This window comes from Oratosquilla oratoria, chromosome 12 (assembly GCF_046742065.1).
Source record: "Oratosquilla oratoria isolate Oo_2021 chromosome 12, ASM4674206v1, whole genome shotgun sequence".
NCBI lineage: Eukaryota > Metazoa > Arthropoda > Malacostraca > Stomatopoda > Squillidae > Oratosquilla > Oratosquilla oratoria.
Genome location: NC_134788.1, coordinates 50,408,038 through 50,427,885, shown reverse-complemented (window position 1 = coordinate 50,427,885; position 19,848 = coordinate 50,408,038). Strand labels below are relative to the sequence as shown.

At 41.1% G+C, this 19,848-nt stretch overlaps 2 protein-coding genes across 7 annotated transcripts in view; one reads left to right on the top strand and one right to left on the bottom strand.

Annotated features, from left to right (window-relative positions):
- Positions 1-19,848, top strand: part of Ts (Thymidylate synthase) — a 94,243-nt gene that overhangs the window by 22,160 nt on the left and 52,235 nt on the right. The window contains exon 1 of one of the 3 annotated variants that reach the window (XM_076195890.1): positions 17,526-17,645. The exons of the other annotated variants lie outside the window; for them this stretch is intronic. The gene's annotated coding sequence lies outside the window, so the exon portion shown is untranslated. Of the gene's footprint in view, positions 1-17,525; positions 17,646-19,848 lie in introns of those variants that run through there. 3 annotated transcript variants of the gene reach the window in all.
- LOC143031706 (uncharacterized) overlaps positions 1-19,848 on the bottom strand; it is a 93,486-nt gene that overhangs the window by 29,197 nt on the left and 44,441 nt on the right. Inside the window, exons 2-3 of one of the 4 annotated variants that reach the window (XM_076195895.1) lie at positions 19,618-19,832; positions 17,484-17,629 (exon numbers count right to left, since the gene is read on the bottom strand). The exons of the other annotated variants lie outside the window; for them this stretch is intronic. Of the exons in view, the coding sequence (XP_076052010.1) occupies positions 17,484-17,629; positions 19,618-19,832 (361 nt within the window). Of the gene's footprint in view, positions 1-17,483; positions 17,630-19,617; positions 19,833-19,848 lie in introns of those variants that run through there. 4 annotated transcript variants of the gene reach the window in all.

Below are 19,848 nucleotides of genomic sequence, written 5' to 3'. Positions count from 1 at the left end.
TGAAAATTAAAACACATGACACTCAATATCTAAATAAGTAAATAGATAAATGAATAGATATATAACAAAATATACTTTTTCCCCTTACACTGCCGTATTTTTGCGCATTGTTACATGAATTTTTTAGCTTAGGGTAAAAGCATAATCATTACTTCATTTAGTTTTTGTCTTGCCAAAACGATGCTTACTATCTAATTGATATAGTAAAAAATTGCCATGCTCATGCATACTGTTGTTTTGGAAAAATAATGCGAAATATTGGAATAATTTGAGTGAAAATGGGCTATTGGCAACTCGACGGCAGTGCTGGAATATGATTGGCTAAATTATGTCGTCATACTGAGTTTAGATCTTGACTAATCTCGAGGTGTATATACCGTTGAAAAACGAACATGCCTGCTTTTAATTATATATATATATATATATATATATATATATATCACCTCCCGAAATAATGATAAATTGTGAAAATGAAACGTCAGGACCCGATACTCATGAAAAAATTCATATAAATACCTTTCCATCAAATAAAGTATTTCCCTGCAATACGTTATGATACTGCAGAACACGACAAAGAAATGATAATGAAATATTAGACGGAAAAGTAAAGAGAGGAAACGAAACGAAATGAGGGGTTGAAAGGAGGGTCGGCTTTCAGCGACTACAGCACTATCTCCCTTATCCTTGGATACAGTAGCTGCCATCTGGAGAAAGAGTGAGAGGAGAAAGCGCATCTGTCTCTAGCACACATTTCAACGACAAATGATTGGAGCTAAAGAGATGCTAGATGGTGACGTATAGATTCATGAATTGATTTTACATTTTCAAATTATAAATATAAAGAAATACACCTTTAGAATATATCATTTCCAATATAATAAGAATTAGTAAAAGTTTAAAATGATAACTTCCAATACAGTACTAACTACTGCCATCCCTTTCTAGTAGGGGTATGAATTATTCATAACAATGCAAATAATTTACTACATTATATCATGAAGGAAATAATACAGACGAGAAATTAACAGTTTTCAGTACATAAAAACTGATAATAAATGAGTGAAAACTAGAATGAAAATATGATAATAGACCAAACAAATAATTTTCATTATAGTGATAACTCCTTTAGACCTTTTCATTTATACCATAAGATCATATAGCAAGTGGACAGCAGGAATATATCATTCCTCATAAATAATGCGGAAGGAAAGAGAAGTGAAGGGAGAGGATAGTAAAGGGGTGAGGAGAGGAAAGTAAGGAAGGACAGGCGTACGTAAATGTCTGAAGAAAAGAGAAATGCAACAGTAGATTTAGGAAGGAAAGCTAGTGTGGAGAAAGAGGGGAGGAATAAACTTTAGTCAGCACCACATTCAATACAAGTACACATTCTACAAATGGAATGATGCGTCATTTGGCGTGTAGCCACAAAGCACATTTCTTTTTCAGTACTCTAGCACTCAATAGGTTCGAAGAGTGTGGTACTGCGTATAGCATTTCCCTGGGCAGAGTGCTACATGGCACTCCTTACAATGGTAAGACGTTGATTTTCTTTTCCTTGGTCGCAGGGTGGTGTTCATACAAACGTGGCAATCCCTTTGTCTTTTTGTACGTTTTATTGAGGCAGCAGTAGGTGCTGGGGGTGAGAGAGATTTCCAGGCAGTGCCTCTGTACCCACGCTGAACAGACCAGACGGTTGGGCATGTTTTGAAGTAGCGAGTGGCGGTCTGAACGGTTTGTTCTCCGAACTTCTCCTGCAATTGGTACGACACTGCATACGTGAATTTCTTCAGAGACGTTGGTCTGTTGCCACTCCTTATCAGCCTGAAGTTATAGGCATTGAGCACAGTTTTCCTCACACATTCCACAAAGCTGACCATCATGTCGGCCTTGTCAACAAGACGCATATTTGCCGTGTAGCCAATCACAAGGTCTGGTTTCTTTATTACTTCACCTGTCCTGTGATTCACCTTCCCTGCAGTCATTATTTTCCGGTATGCAGAGTTGAAAGCATAATGACTTGACGCTTGTCATGCCACTGTATTGTCATGACCTTCCCCGACTTCTGAATGTTGTGGTCGGTCCCCACTTCTAGTTTTGTGTGCCTTGACAAGTGGAGGCATGGGTTTTCGTGTCTTTCGAGCTGTACCACAGGATCCTCCTACCCCTTTGTCGTGCAGAAAACGGGACAAATCTAGGCTTGAATAATAGGAGGAGTCTATATACAAGACGTGGACTTTCTCCATGTATGGTGCAAGCAGAGTTTTTATAATGCTCCCGGTGCTTCCGTGAGGGTCATTTCGATTGTAATCAATGCTGGTTGGTACCTGTGTATGGGATCATGTCCACTACAATACCAGTCTCACAATCACACAAGACAAACAATTTGATTCCAAATTGGTTCCTTTTCGTCTGCATATCCTGCTTGAAAATAAGACGTCCCTTGAATAGCACAAACGATTCGTCTATTACCAGCTTGCAGAAGGGTTTGAAAAATCAGCTGTACCGTTCCTTTATCATCATAAACACGTCACGTATCTTCCACATGTGGTCGTCAGGTCGAGGTTGTGTATTCGTGGCAAAGTGCAAGGTCCTTAGTAGTGTTTGGAACCTATTTCTTGACATGAATTTCCCGAATGTTGGTGTACCCAGCAACGGTTCTTTTTTCCAATAGTCGCTGATGATATGTTTCTTTGCGTGTGGCATCAGAATAATTAGAGCAAAGAACACAAAGAGTTCCCAGACTGTTGCGTCTTTCCATAACCTGAGGTGGCTGTGTGCATTACTTTCTTCTGAATTGTCACTCTCCTGTGTTGTGAGATAAGTATGTTGTAGATTAGTCTCCTGCACTATTTTGTCCATATATTACTTTATTGTCAAAGAAGGCTTCTAGATATTCTGCTCCCGTTTTCTTGTTTTCTCTGGTTTGGTGAAGTTCTTTGTTCTTGGCTAATAGGGTTGGTTCAATTGAACCGTACAATGAGTCAGAGGAGGATTTTGATTCGTATGTCAGTAGAATTAAAATGTATTTTGTTGCTAATGATGTGGGTGACGCAAAGAAGGTGGCTGCATTCTTCACGTTGGCGGGACCTAAAATCTTTGGATTGGCTAGGGATTTGCTCTCTCCTGCAAAACCGGAAGAGAGTACTTTAGATAAAGTTCTTGATACGCTTAGGACACACTTCAAACCTACGCCTGTTCTTATCTATGAACGCTATAAATTCCAGAAGTCTGATGAGTCCGTAAAGGATTTCGTAGCTGCGTTGAAAGCTCTTGCCCACACTTGTGAGTTTGGGACAACGTTATCTCAGATGCTACGTGATAGATTTGTAATGGGTCTTGCTAGTGATAAGATTCAGCAAGTATTGTTGACCGAGTCTGAGTTAACCTTTGAGAAAGCTGTTAGTATGGCTACAGCTAGGGAGACGGCATCGAAGGATGTTCAAGCTATGGCTAGTGGCTCAGTTCATTATGTACCTAGTAAGCAGCCGGGTCCTAAGAAGACTTCCACCTCAAATCCTAATTCTAGTACAGTTTCTAAGAGCTATCCTTATAGTAAGACAAAATCCACTAATGTTTCCCGACGTCGGCAGAACGGATCGGTCATTCAGGAGTCGACCACAGTACAGTCAGTTGTTAGGAGCACAAGTTGGGTAGCAGTACATTGCCTATCAACATAACGTATACTTAACTACTTACATATTGACACACCAGACGCCGGTAAGACAATCCGGAGACAGGTACGTAAGACATTGTGGACGATTATGACTAAACGGACTTACACTTTCGCGTACCCGGCTTTCCGTGATTGTTCCTGCCGGCCCCTAACTTTTTTCTATGGGACCTGTGCCAACCGTAAGTAATTGATACATATTGTTAATGTTTTCCTAATCCTATTCTTTATATGCGGGTACGATCCTGCAGTATTGTTTCTGAATAAGGTTGTACAATTACAGGGAACCAGTCCTGGAGTACAATGTACTATTGAAAGTGGACGCAAGTTCGCAATCCCCTCCCTCCCCCGGTTTGGGATTTTTTTTTTATTTTTTTTTTTTATTTTTTTTTTTTTTTATTTTTTAGAGGAATAAAGGAAAAATGGAAGGTCGAGTTTCCTTTCAACCAAGAATGGAATATGGACTAGTACCCACCTACCCAATGCCCCATGTTCTACCAGATGACTAACCGGCAGTACCTTTAAGGTACTGCCGGTTAGTCATCTGGTAGAACATGGGGCATTGGGTAGGTGGGTACTAGTCCATATTCCATTCTTGGTTGAAAGGAAACTCGACCTTCCATTTTTCCTTTATTCCTCTAAAAAATTAAAAAAAAAAAAAAAAAAAAAAAAAAAATCCCAAACCGGGGGAGGGAGGCGATTGCGAACTTGCGTCCACTTATCCTCCAATTGGTGCGACCAGGCTGCCACGGAGTAGCGGAAAAATGGTCGCTTATCACAGGAAGTATGTATGCACGTATGTATGTATGAATGTATGTATGCATGCACGTATGTATGTACATATGTATGTATGCATGCATGCATGTGCGTATAGCGTATGTATGCATGTATGTATGCATGCATGTATGAATGTATTTATGTATGTACGTATGTATGTATGTATGTACGTATGTATGTATGAGAAGTAATTCACAAGAACGCGTGAAATTAATTTCCAGAAAAAAAAAACACTGGGAAATAAGAAGCTTAGACCAAACGTTTTCGTCTATTTAAGACATCCTCAGAGAGTACATATTCCTTGGTAATATCTTAAATAGACGAAAACGTTCGGACTAAGTTTCTTATTTCCCAGTGGGGGGTTTTTTCTGCAAATGTATGTATGTATGTGTGAGTGTATGTATGCATGCATGCATGTATGTGTGTGTGTGTGTGTAAGAGGCTAGTGGAAAAGGTAGAAAGTGGGGGTAAAAGACGGGTGTTACATTTTTTAGGTCAGGGGCCGTATACACAAAACTTGCTAGCACTAACAAATAGCTGTTAAGGGTAACAAATTCCTGTTAAGGCTAACATTTAGCTGTTAAGCACTAACAGTGGATACAGAAAACTTGTTAGGGCCTTAAAAGTACTGTTAAGGTAAAAGTGCTGTGGAGGACTATTAAGCTCTTAACAAATTCCTGTTAGTAGAGAAGATGGCGGAGCAACAACAACTACAAAGACGACAGCGAGTTTATCGACAGCGACGGGACATATATAACGAGTACAATGACGACGAATTCATCAAACGCTTCAGAATGAACCGTGCTGGTATAATAACAATGGCTGATTTAGTGAGGGACAAACTTCAATCCCGAACAGAAAGGAATCGACCACTGAGTCCTGAGACGAAGGTGGCAATTACCCTAAGATATTTGGCCACAGGTAAAATGCAGCAGTGACGACTTTGGGCCCTCGCAAGCAACAATCAGCCGTGTCATTACTCAAACAATTGATGCACTATCAGAACCAGATATTGTAACTCAATTTGTAAAATTCCCATTGACTCGCCAAGAAGTGCAAGTAAAGCAAGCGGAGTTCATGGAAGACTGTAGGTTTCCCGGTGTTGTGGGTACCATAGATGGCACAAACATTAGAATTGTGGCTCCAAGTGTCGATGAACATTTATATGTAAACAGAAAACGATACCACAGCATCAACGTGCTTTGCCATGTCTCCCTCTTGTCCTTGTGGTTTAAACTTGGCTTGAATCGCCCATTTATAATTATTTTTTTCTCCATAATCACGTTGACCAAGAGGAGTGTTTCCTCTTGTGACCAGTTTGGCTTCCTTTTCTTTTTCTGTGATTCTTCTGCCATGTCTATATCCTATGAAATAATTGTTGAGTCGTCTGTCGGAAGATTTGAATGTGGCGCGGCCGCCTGTACAATGCGCTTTCGTCCAAAAATATCTGTCGTTGGTTAATAAGTACTCCTAAAAAACCATACATACGATATCTATGTGCTATCATGATACTCTATTAATAAATTCTGAACAATAGCATTAATAACACTGTTTTATGTATGCAATTTTTAATAATACGTCCATTTACATGTTCATAAGCTGCTAACTTCAGCACTGTTTAGCGGGACTTGACAAACAACTGTTTGCTAGCTAACATTTGTTAGTTAAGCATTGGTGTATAACTTTTCGTGGTTTTCTGTTAGCTAGCAGAGATTGTTAAGGCTAACAAAAAAGTTTTGTGTATACGGCCCCAGGTGTTTATGAAACAGTATAGCGAGCGAGCGAGCAAGTTGCAGAAGCTCGCTTTCCGCTCTGTGTAGGTAATAAAATTCATATTCATAAACAATGGCCGGGGGCTCGAATGAATTGCTGACATGACATTCCTTGTAACCAAAGTGAGATATACAGAGATTCGTGATTACCTAGGTAAACAATATTGCCATAGACTCGTAAAAACGAATCTGGGGAAAGGATGGAGAAGATTCAATCGGTTCACGAATGTAAGATCACGCCCTTTGGGAAGATCTTAAATATAAAGTTAAAGATCACTGGACTAAAGAAATCACTGCGTCACTGCAAAACTCACGTAGGATCTTGCATATGTTCTCTCGTGGGGTTCTTTTGGAGCACGCTGTATAAGAATTAACTGAAAAAAGAGAAAACCCAAGAATTTAATTCTAGACAGAAAAATATATTGAAGTGAGAGGTAGAAAGAAGCCTGTCAATGAAAAGAACCAACACTAAGTGGAACTAACAGTCTAGAACTTGACAAAGTTGGATGGTTGAAGGCAACAAGGGGAAGAAAGTGACGAGAGGGGCGAAGGAGGGCGGAATATGTATGTTTGTATGTATGTATGTATCATAGGGGTCGGGAAATGATTGAAAGTCCGGTGAGAGCCACTCGCACTGTCCCAGGCGACTCGAGTTCTCGGGCGGAGAGTGCCGTCTGATGTGTGGAAGACGGCCGAGGGAGGCACTTGGGACTAGTGAGCGGCCAGACAGACAGACACCCACTCGCTCGACAGAAAGTGTACCACGCTCGACAGGACAGACATGGACGCGGTCGTAAATACCGATCTCTTCTTGACCACACAAGAAACTCTATTAATTCGATCATTTGTTGGGCGTGGGGAGACTGCCCGAATCAAGGTGCTCTTCCTCCTCCCCACCCTCTCGTGTGAGGAAACTAAACCGGTTGTGCTTACGGCACTAGATAGTGTGGTGAAGCCGACTAAACACAAGACTTGTCGATAGCTGGTCTCGTACGAAGCAAAGGAAACGGGGGTGCTGTTCAATGCTATGGATGGCAGGCAGCCAAGCGTCAGCATGGTCAGTTCTACCCAAGGTGTGTGCAGGGAGAAGAAAACATGAATTGGACAGGTGTCTGGAGCAATAGAATCTTTGTTTTGCATTGTATTAGTCTTTATTTTTTCTTATGGTCAGCATAAAATCCGTACATTTAACTACACTTGTGTTTCCGTATTCCCACTGCCGATCTGTCAGACAGCGCCGAAGTCTGGCTGCCAAATGTACGGTCTGGGAACATCGTGGGCTCAGCTATGAGAAAATTTCAATAATACAAATAATCATATCCAAAAATTAACGCCCATGTAAAATATTTTCTAAATATAATATTAGGATACTCTTTAGATACTTTTTAGAAATAGTTTAATACATTATTTTCATCTGGGGTACCTTTTTTGAAATGTGTATATATTTTCTCCTCTGAACACTGCTCACCATTAGTGGGCGTAAGGGCGACATTAACAGATGGATACGCTGATACTATACATACTCTCTCCCTCACTCTCTCTCTCTCTATATATGTAAGTATGTATATCACAAACAAAGACATTGGTTTTCCCTTTTATCTTGGCTCCTTGAGGATGAAGGGCTATCACTGATCCCGTCCACTTCGTGGACCGGAAGCAATGCAGTAAGTCAAAGCAGGGCCCGGCAGCTGAAGTTGGTGGTGGGGTCATCCTAAAATGCGTCCAGTGGCGTCCAGTCGCATAGGATAACTATCTATACGGTTGCAATCACTTTCGAAACGAACATATACTGCAGATAAATAATTTTGGCAATTCTCATGAACTTTGAGGCATTAACAGGAAAGTTATCTGCATGTGAATTGCCAGATTTGTAGCGTCCAGCAATCAACAAGTGGCCATCTTCCTTCTTCGCCTCTTTTCCCTCCCTCTCGACCTCACCCAATGAATGGGGCTGACCTCAGGCGGTAACCCACAAATGCGACCATCATCTTTGTTTCGATTACCTGCCACAAGATTACAAGACAAACGCTCCTGCGTGGTGTTCCTGGGGGCGCTGAGGGGCGTCATCAAGCAGCAACTGGATCAATATTGCACACCACCTCAGACCCCGAACCCATCTAACCACGAGATAACCATCTCCCATCAAAATAATTTCCACGACAAGTTTAGGGAAGAGTGTGGCGTCATTAAGGGCATTACGAAAAAAGGAGACACTACCATTGATGTGAGGATTTTTTGCAAGCCAAACCTGACCAGGTCCCTGATAATGAGGAACAACGCTACACCAAAGATCCCGAAGGAAGCCTCTACCAATATAATCTACAAGCTTTCATGCCAGGAGAGCCGCTTTGACGGCTCTATCTCTTACGTTGGTAGAACCTCCACTACGCTTAGAAGACGCCTCCAATACCACCGAAACCAAGGATTCATTTTCCATCACTTCATTGACCACTATATTAAACTCCTCGAAAACACCAATATACTCCACAGAGAGGAATCATTTATAAGATTGCAAATTGTTGAAGCTGCGTCTATGTAATCCCAACGTCCCACCATCAATGTCCATCAAGCTGCAGACTTCATTCTCCCTTCAGCCCCGCCCTCGGGACCACCATGCCCCTCGACGTCACCGGGAGCACGATGCCCTTGAACCCCCTCGGAAGCATCGCGACCCTCAGCGGCCCCAGGAACACTACGCACTTCAGCCTAACCAACAACACCTTCCTGCCTGTAAGACCGAGAACTAGAGGCCAAGCCCAGAGCTTCCACCGCTCACTCTGGATCACCAGAAGTAAGACCCAGCGGCGGCCAATCAGAGTCCAGTATTCCACCCGAGACTGGTGGCCTCTCCTACTTCTCCCAGTGACCTCACCCTGTATTAGGAGTAAAGGTCAGTCAGCACCAATTATTCTTCGCCAGATCTTCAACAAGACCCTCCAGATAGACATCATAATAGTTGGCATTCATCAGCTCCTGTTTTACACCTTCATTTTGTGATTTTAAAATCATTAGTGACTATGTTCAAACTTATTAGAGCAGTTGCCTTCAATTAATTAATCATTATATACGGTATATATGTTTTGTTAGTAACAACTGCGCATTAAGGAACTATTGTTGAGTAGGAATATACAGACGTTTCGCTAAATGCAGTTAGCATTTTCAATGTAACAGATGCAGAGAGTACAAGACATAATATACATAGAAAGATAACTCTGGGTGAGGTCACAACAGAAGATGCGGGGGGAGGTTACATTACAAGTGTGAGGTGACGGGGGAATTTGTCACTATGGGGCGAATGTCCGTTGGAGTTCAGAAGTCCAGCGCTGCCCAAGTGCCCGTTGAGGGCCAAGTGTCCTCTCTAAGACTCTGGCGGAACCATGACGTGCAACGTCAGCAGCAACCTGTAGAAATCATGTGCTGCGTCCCGTCGCTACATCCTCTCGCGCTGTTCTCGAGACACCCGTTCCCTTGCTGCACTGCGACGTCGAATTGCGTCTTCCGCCGACGTCTGTCCTCGACGCTCCTGCGACTGCGCAAGGCGGAGCTCACGGTGTCTTTCGGCGTTTCCCCCACGTTGCTCTTCCTTCTGCTCTTCGGTTTGCCTGGCTCGTCTCAGCTGTGGAGCCAGTCTCCTTGCATTTAATTACGCTTCCGTTTTCTTCCATGGCAATCAAAAAATCAAATAGTGGAATAATAGAAAGTTGGCGAGCGTATTTGATCGGTGCTGATTACAGACCGACGAACCACTTTCATTCATCAACATTTACATATATCGCGATTATCATCGTCGGGCACCTCCGTTATTGTTTCTAGAATTTTCTACTCGAGTGAAAAACAATTCCAGTAGAATTATTCAGGTGCTAAGAAGTTCTGAAGTTAATGGTTTGCTTTGCCGGGTTGAATAAAACTACTTCGATTCCTTTGCAACGAAGTGACGTCATGTCGGACACGCTGAAACGACGTGACGTCATGTCGTGTTCATCCAGTGCAATAATAACGTTTTCGTGAATATAAATAATCTTCTTCTCGCGTTCAACGCTCTATGTTATATATTTTTTATTTCTAACAAGCCGCGGGCTTCGCCCTCCCCGGCTTGCTGCCTCGGAGAACTTACGACCTCGGAGGACTTACAGACCCCCCTCTCCAAGACATGTAACATTTTTGAAATGTGTCCCCTTTGAAATGGTTTAATTTTTATTAGTAGTATATATAATGTTAATCATCAAAATTCGCAAACACAATAGCAAATGTACTCGTACCTCCAACCTCCATTTGAATAACGACAATATGGCTTCCGTTGCAGACATCTAACAGTCCCCTGTAACAACATATCGCACAGGATGATGATCTACACATGTGCGAAATAGGCTTACAGGGAGGTGTCCGCAGATTGCCACGCCGACTGAGCACTTGAAGGGTTTTAACAAAATCGACGAAACCACCCTGCACCGCGGAGACTTATCTTTTATATTATATTAGATGTCATCACCTGTGAATTAGAACAATTTTATTCAACGTGTCTGAAATAGTGTGAGCTTATTTTCTTAATTTATTATTATTATTATTATTATTTTTTTTTTTTTTTTTTTTTTTTTTTCCACATCCGGGGGCCTTAGGGCGACCTCGCTTCCCTCGCAGCCAATCAATCATCTCCGTCCCCGTGACGTCATCGCTCTCTTATTATATATAGAGATTATTATTAGTGTTAATTTTATTAGTATATATTTATTTATCTAGTTTTTATCTAATAATTTATTCTATTTTCCTTGTTTTATTCTATTTTGTTTATTTATTCTATTGATTTATTTATATTTTTAGACGACACTAGAGCATACCCTAATCAGAGACGAATAAGTTTTTCGATTATCTATTTTATTTTACTTAATTTTATTATCTCATCCATATATTGGAATGCCACTCGTGTGATCGTTAACAATCTGTTATCCATTTTTCCTTAAGATAAAATAAAAATCGCACGCCTCGTAATTCTTCAGCATTTGAGCCCTGGATTTATTTATTTATTTATTTTTAAGGGGAGGAGGGCTTGTGATTTTCTGCACACTTGCTCCCAACTGTGCTCCAGTCTTATTCTGACCTCGCTTAAGCGATGACGAGACTTCTCCATTACCGATTCAGCCTTGCCTAATTGGAGTAGGTGCATTGTCAGCTGAGGACAAATGAACTCGGTGATACGGGTGTGCACAGTGTCTTGATGATTTTTGGTGACATGTGGCGACTCCTGATCTCGGGTTTATCTTTGGTATTACTAGAAAGTAAAAGCATTACAGTTGCACCAGGTTAATATGTCCGGTATTGTGTGCAGCTACAGAACGAAAAGGGCCTTCCCTTAGCTGATCAGGATCACATGGTGATGTAAAATGGAACATAGACCCCCACCCCCAGTAACTCGACACGGGGTCTATTTTCTATAGCGGAAAATGGACCCCCGGGGTCCACATTCTACAGTAGAAAGTGGACCCCGGAGTCCATTTCCTATAGCGGAAAATGGACCCCGGGGGTCCATATTCTATAGTGGAAAGTAGACCCCGGAGTCCATTTTCTATAGCGGAAAATGGACCCCCGGGGGGTCCATATTCTATAGTGGAAAGTGGAACCCGGAGTCCATTTTCTATAGCGAAAAATGGACCCCGGGGGTCCATATTCTATAGTGGAAAGTGGACCCAGGAGTCCATTTTCTATGGCGGAAAATGGACCCCGCGGGTCCATATTCTATAGTGGAAAATGGACCCCGGAGCCCATTTTCTATAGCGGAAAGTGGACCCCGGAAAAGGAAGTTTCTCACCTATCTCTTCAATATTTCCTTGGTAATATTTTTGGATGCAGCATTAATATCTTTTTTATAATACCATGATATAGAAAAAAGAAGTAAAATAAAATCTTATAATATAAAAATACGAAGTCAGAACATTTCAGTTTAGACGTTTACGAAGACCTTACTGTCAAGACACGACTTCACATCGAAGAGAGTACCAGGAAGGAAGTTGAGAAATGTGGTAGGAAACTGCTGTACTAGAACGAGGAGGGACAATAGAAAGAGAAAAAGGGAAAGAAGGAATGGGAGAAACACACAAGGAAGAGGTGTATTAAGTAGAGTGGAAGGAGACGGGACGACGGAAGGGAGAAGCTAACGTGGTTTGTTACAACTTTGATATACGAGTATCGGCTTAACCCTTACACTGCCGTCCACGGCAATTGCCGTGGATGGGATGTGGCAGATATACACCGCCAACGGCAAATGCCGTGTTATCATAATCACATTATATTAATACTTGGCAATTCACCTATCAATCACCTGATTTGCTGCGACCATCCTAAAAAAAATCAGTAAAGCTTCAATTGTCAGGAGGGAGTATATCAGTTACTGTGAAGAACATACACTCGTATGTTCTGATTAGCTGAGCAAAATAGCCACCAGTTAATTTATCTTTTAGGCAAGAGTTTGTAGTTACAAAGCCATATGCATTAGATAAGACATAAACAGTTTTACTGTTTGTCCATGTTGCAGTTGTAATTTGCTACTTTATGATTAGAATTTGTGTATTTCACCCAAGCGTTACCGTTTGAATGGGTTCCATAACGCCCCCCGCCCCTGCGCGCTTGTCATTTATTGTTTAGGCTAGTTAGGATCATATCGTTCTCTCTCGTAAGTAGTGACTACCTCAAAGGACTACTAGAAATTATTCAACTCCCACATAAACGTTGCACTGCATTCCCTACGGAACTAGTGATTTGAAATTAGGAACACCGGTAACAGTGTATGGGCAAGCAGTTGACCCGACGCCCGTAGACAGTGCCGGGCACATGCAGTTAACCCATTAAACTCCGATGACAAGATTTTTGTCATTTGGTCAAATAAAACAAAAAAAGATCATAAAACGCCAAAATGTTTGATCAAAGACCAGAAAAATATGACGTCAGTCCTCCTCGCTTCGCTCGCGAGCGAAGCGAGGTTTGACGTGCAACCCCCCTCTTACACTCACGCCACACTCATCCGGACGTGTGGCCCTGATGGGCTGGTATTCGGTCACGAGACTTCACCCAAGATACAAACCCACTGTGATTACAAAGGCGGAGCATGCAGACAGGAGACCTTTTGGTCCATATCTAGGTCGGATGCGAAAAAAATAATAGTAATAATAAATGAATAAATAAAAACTATAATAATGTAAATGACAAATAAAATACATGAATAAATGCATATGTATAGTTAAATAATAAACAAACAGGTAAATAGAAAATAATAATAAATTGACAGATAACTAATGATAAATGAGAATCAAACAGACAAATGATAACAAAACAAAAACAAATAATATAAAATAAATTATAATCATTACAGCATCTTGCTTAGGTGTTTATCTAAATGATTCTTAAAGCTTCGAACTGAACTACATTGCACTGCCTCTGCAGGAATTTTTATTCCATTCATTAACTACACGGTTGGCAAAGTTGTTTCTTCCCACTTCCAAATTGAATCTATTTCCGGATAGTTTGAGACCATTGTTTCTTGTCTGATTCTCATTCAGTGTGAAAATTGTGTCACTTTTGATGTTGTCAATTCCCCTTAGAATTTTAAAGACCTGTATCAAGCTTCTGAGTCCGCTTTTTTAGGGAAAACAGATTCATGTGTTTTAGTCGATTTTCGTATGATTTATTTTTGATATTCGGAATCATTTTTGTGGCTCACCGTTGTACTTTCTCCAGTCTGTCAATGTCTTTAATTGAGATTCGGTGACCATACGGAAACAGCATATTCCAAATGTGGACGAACTAACGATTTATATAGCTTGTTAATGAGTGATGGACTTTTGAAGTCATTATATTTTTGTTTTCTGTGTGTTAATTCCAGGGCTTGCATATATTCTCAAAAAGAACTCCCAGATAGGTAGATTGATCAGGCTGCTTCATTTTTACTTTTTCATTTTAAATGTTACCTTCTTCCTTGACTCTACGCACTTTCATTATTTCTGTCTTTTGTTTATACATTTTTATTCCGCCTTCTCAGCGTCGACCGGCAAATTCGTTTGATTAAAAACGACCTCTGTTACGATGTTTGAATTTCTAATTAATCTCTAAATACCAAAATATCTTTCCGTGACGGAAAGATATTTTGGTATTTAGAGATTAATTAGAAATTCAAACATCGTAACAGAGGTCGTTTTTAATCAAACGAATTTGGCGGTCGACGCTGAGAAGGCGGAATAAAAATGTATAAACAAAAGACAGAAATAATGAAAGTGCGTAGTCAAGAAAAGATATTTTGGTATTTAGAGATTAATTAGAAATTCAAACATCGTAACAGAAGTCGTTTTTAATCAAACGAATTTGGCAGTCGACGCTGAGAAGGCGGAATAAAAATGTATAAACAAAAGACAGAAATAATGAAAGTGCGTAGGGTCAAGGAAGAAGGTAACATTTAAAATGAAAAAGTTGAATGATGAACTAAGATATTGTAAACCTAGATAAAGGTTAGACATACTGTTGAAATGCTCTTAAAGAAGTCTAGACTTCTGTAAGGGAAGTCATATGCTAGATATGCAATTGGAGGTTATAATAATGATAATAACGATAATGATAATAATAGTGATAATGATAATAATAGTGATAATGATAAAAACAGTGATAATGATAATAATAATAATAATAATAATAATAATAATAATAATAATAATAATAATAATAATAATAATAATAATAATAATAATAATAATAATAATAATAATAATAATAATAATAATAATAATAATAATAATAATTAATAATGATAATAAAAATAATAATAAAAAATAATGATAATAATATTAATAGTAATAATAATGTTTATTTGCCATTGAATCAATATACATGAAGTGCAGGTAATGAAAAGAACACACAGTTCGAAATAACAATTACAAATGCCGAGGACGGATGTGGGAGGGAAGATGAACCAGCGTGATAACCCTTAATGGACCTGTCGTCGTTTCTTATACTCCTTCATCCATTTCCCATTCCTCCTGCTCTTTCCTTCACTCTTTTTTTTTCTGCAAATCGCGGGATATTGCTGCATCAAATCATAAACGGTTGCGTTGCTTCGTCTGGATTTGTTATCAGCCTAATTGTTATGGCCACGTCACACTACGCGTCTTTTGGGTCAAGGTGACTTTCTACACACATCTCCCTTCCCCCGGTTGTTGGAGTAACGGCTCGCCGCGTAGCGATACTGAAATTATTTCAGCCCTGGGCTGGAGTCGAATACAGATAGCTGGAGCAGAGGTTGCGAACGCTACCGCTGTGCCGACGAGCCGTGAGAATGAGACTGTCGTGGGTTTGGTTCGGTATGGACAAGCAAGGGAGAATGAGACTCACGATAACACTAAAACTAAGATTTATTAATAATGAGACTGTCGTGGGTTTGGTTCGGTATGGACAAGCAAGGGAGAATGAGACTCACAATAACACTAAAACTAAGATTTATTAACCCATTAAACTCCGATGACAAGATGTCTTGTCATTTGGTCAAATAAAACAAAAAATCATAATAAAACAACAAAATGTTTGATGATCAAACAGCACCAGAAAAATATGACGTCGTCAGTCCTCCTCCTCCTCGAGGAGGAGGAGGACTGACGACGTCATATTTTTCTGGTGCTGTTTGACCATCAAACATTTTGTTGTTTTATTATGATTTTTTGTTTTATTTGACCAAATGACAAGACATCTTGTCATCGGAGTTTAATAGGTTAATACCAGGGGTGATCAGAAAGTAATGACAGTCGGACTCGTAGCTGAGAGACTATAAGTGTTGGGGGGGCGGGGAGCAAGGGGCAGCAAGTGTTGCCTGTTGTTACATGTTTGAGCTTGTCGCTGTTTGTCTAGCTTACATTTTATCGTTGCGCTGTGCGATTGCGTCATTGTTGGTTTGCCTCTCCAACCGGAAACATGGATTTTTCGAAAGAAGGCTGCAGATTCTACACCTTCACAAGGTGGAAACTCGGGAAAAAAGCAACGGAGATCAGAGAGGAATTGTTGCAAGTTTTTCCCGAGTCTACTCCATCACTGGAAACTGTTTCCCGCTGGATTCGAGCTTTCGCAGCCGGAAAATTGCAGCTAGAAGATGATCATCGTCCTGGCCGCCCTCGGACATCCATGACCGAAGCAACGACGGGCCGTGCGGGGGCCATCATTGACGAAGATCCAACTGTTACTCTTCGATTCTTATCCTTGGAGCTCGGTGTCAGTTATGGGAGCGCACATGACATCGTGCATGAACACTTAGGGCTGAGGAAGAAGTGTGCTCGATGGATACCTCATTTGCTTACGGAAGAGCAGAAGAGCGAACGGGTGCGGATTTGTCGTCTATGGCTGGCTGAATTCGAGCCAAATGGTCCGAAACGGTTCTCAGATGTAGCTACCGGAGATGAGTGTTGGATTTCTTTCTTCACCACCAGAGACAAGCAGTCTAACATGGTGTGGTTGAGTGATGAAGAACCTCGACCTCAGATTCTGAAGGAAGGATTTCGCAGCAGGAAGCGCCTTTTCACCATCTTCTTCAATTCACAAGGACCAACGTGTGTGGATGTAATGCCTCAACAGTGTACTATCACAGCCCAGTACTACACTGATCACGTCCTTCCTCGAGTCCTGGAATATCAGGCCAAGACTGCACCAACCCGTCGCCGATCGCGCCTTTTGCTGCACCATGACAATGCTGCCCCCCACAAAGCTCGCCTCACTGTGCAGTTCCTGGAGCAGCAGGGGATCACACTTCTCCCCCACCCACCCTACTCGCCTGACCTTGCTCCCTGTGATTTTTGGTTGTTTCCAAAGATCAAGGGTGCGATCGCAGGGAAGCTGTTTCATCGCATCCAAGATCTGGCGCGAGCAGTCAATTCAGAGCTACGAGGTATATCGGCTTCTGAGTACCGTGAGTGCTTCATGAAGTGGCGAAAGAGGATGGAACGTTGCATAGAGGCAGGAGGGGAGTACTTTGAAGGAATGTAGGCCACTATTTGGATTTAGCTCTGTACCGTGAAAATATATGGTATCACTGTCATTACTTTTTGATCACCCCTCGTAATGAGACTGTCGTGGGTTTGGTTCGGTATGGACAAGCAAGGGAGAATGAGACTCACAATAACACTAAAACTAAGATTTATTAATGGTTCATAGGCTCGGAGGTCACGGACGTAGTCTCGTTGGGAGAAGGTCCGGAGCAAGGTCCATATAGTATACTATATGGACCTTGGTCCGGAGTGAAGGCCTCATCAAGCGTCTACGTGGCTGTGGCCGAAGAGCCACAGGAGGGAATGAGACGACTTGCTGGCGGCTTGCTGGAGCGAACTGGTCCCGAGGCAGCTTGCTGGGGAGAACTGCTGCTTGGTGTTGAGCCCGGGAGAGATCTGCTCATCTACTACTAGATAGGATAGGTAAGATGGGGGAGAGGGGGGAAGGGGGGGATTTGGGGGGGGTTAGCGTAAGGAAAGAATGAAATGGAAGGAAGTTTAGTCGTGAAAGGTGTGGGGCACACCCACTTACTACTGTGAATACAATATTTTTTATGGTAATGTTATTGTCGTGGAAGCTTCTGCCACTTATTCATGATGTTTTGGTTGGAGGTTTTGCTTTTTGTCATTACTGTTTTTGGTTGGTTGTTAGTTTTTTTTTTTTAATGTATACGTCTATTCTTTTTGCCTATTTTTTTAGGTGTTGAATTTTCTATGGGGGTAATTTTTGTTATTACTTATTTATCTATCTATTTTGTGTGTTCGTGATGGTGGGGAGTTTTTTTTTTTTTTTTTATTCTATATGTCGTATACATTTTTTTTTTTCTTTTAATGAGTATGACCTTGTTTTTTTCCCATGGGGATGACGGTGAATGAATTATAGTGTTAGGGGAGGGTAATGATTCCTTATTGTCATACTCGTTTTTGTATATCACGTGCGATTGTTCGCACGTGATATCATTTTTCTTTTATACAATAACAATAATAATCATAATAATAATGTTAGTAATATTAGTTAATAGTGTTAGTTGGGTTAGTATGGTTAGTAGAACAATGAAGATAGTGGTGTATTGATTGTCTATATTGTGTAATTAGGTTCAGGTGGGGGTCCGTTGATGATAGGGGACACTCTAGGCCACCAGTTGTGATCGTGTCCGTCTTCTGTGTCTATGTTTTCACTGTGTTGTACTATTTCCGGGTTTGTGATTGTAAGTCTGTTCCATGTTCCGTAAGCTAGTCTGTGGAGTCTTGTGTTAAGTGGTTCAAGTTTATGTTGTGTGTGTAGTTCTTCTATTGTGTTAAGGTATGGGGGTATGGAGTGTGTGGCTAATCGAAGTGGTTTGTTTTGTACTGATTGCAAATTTTGGAGTTGGCTTGGTTTTAATGTGATGGTTGTTATTGGTATGTATTCTAATTGTGGTCGTATGAGTGCTTTGTATAGTCTTAGTATTAGTTTGGTGTCTAGGTTTCTGATTCGTTTTAGTGTCTGTAATGTTTTTTTCCGCTTGATGTTTTCTGTTTTTTGTGTGTGTTTGTAGAAGTATTTTTATGTTTCTTTGTTTTTGTATGTATGTGTCTCCTATCCATATTTCTGCTGGTTTCTGTGTTGATGTGTTTAGTAATTGGAATTTTGTTGTGTTTGTATTTTCCATTATTGTTCATATGTGTTTATTGTTTCTATTGTTCTGTTTGTTTTTAGTGCTAATATGTTTTTGCCTTTTTTACTTGGATATGTGATTATTTGTGTTAGGTCATCTGCAAATTGTATGTGTGTGACTCCGTGTGTCGGGTTGGGGGTGTCGCGTGTGTAGAGGTTGAATAGTGTTGGTGAAATAATGCTTCCTTGGGTGTTGAAGGGTCTTCCTGTGTAATGGTGTATTCGTATTTGTGCTTGTCTGTTGTCGATGTAATTGCAAAGTATTTTTGTAATCTGAATCTGAATCTCTAGGAAAGACCACTCGCTTACGCGGAATCGGTTTTTGTGGGAGGGGAAGAATGTCTGTAAGAAAATGAAAAGATAGTAGCGTATAAAAGAGGGCTATTGCCACCGGGCGATTTGCGAGCGATTAGGGGTTTATTGGTGGTCGTGGCTCGGGAGAAATGGACCGGGAGCTTGGACGGAGGCGCTGACGCCGGGGTTTGGATTAGGATTAGGATCACCAACGAAAGTTTTGAAAATGGTAGGAGGCGTAGTAGTAGAAAGAGGTGGAAAAACGGAAAAATCTTTAGTGGGAGGTAAACTGAAATGAGAAGATGTAGTATAAGAGAAAGTTAGAAAGGAAGCGAATTTTAGTCGAAGAAAAATTAAGTGTAGATGTTTGTGCATGTGTTATGGCTCTGTTCGTGAGAGGTGTGTGTGTGTGTAGAGTTCACTTCCCGCGAGTAGAGCGCGTACCTGATGAGCCACAGGTGGGGCCTGAGTTGCCTGTTTTTCCCCAGGTTCGGTTTGAATTCCTGTAGAGTTGATTCAGTGGCGGTGCGAGGGAGGGGCAGACGGGCGGGTGTTGTATAATCTCTTTCATTCCAATCACAACTCTTTTTGGATTCTGGATTCCAAGGAAAGACCACCTCGCTTGCGCGGGATCGGGTTTTGTGGGAGGGGAAGAATGTCTGTAGGAAAATGAAA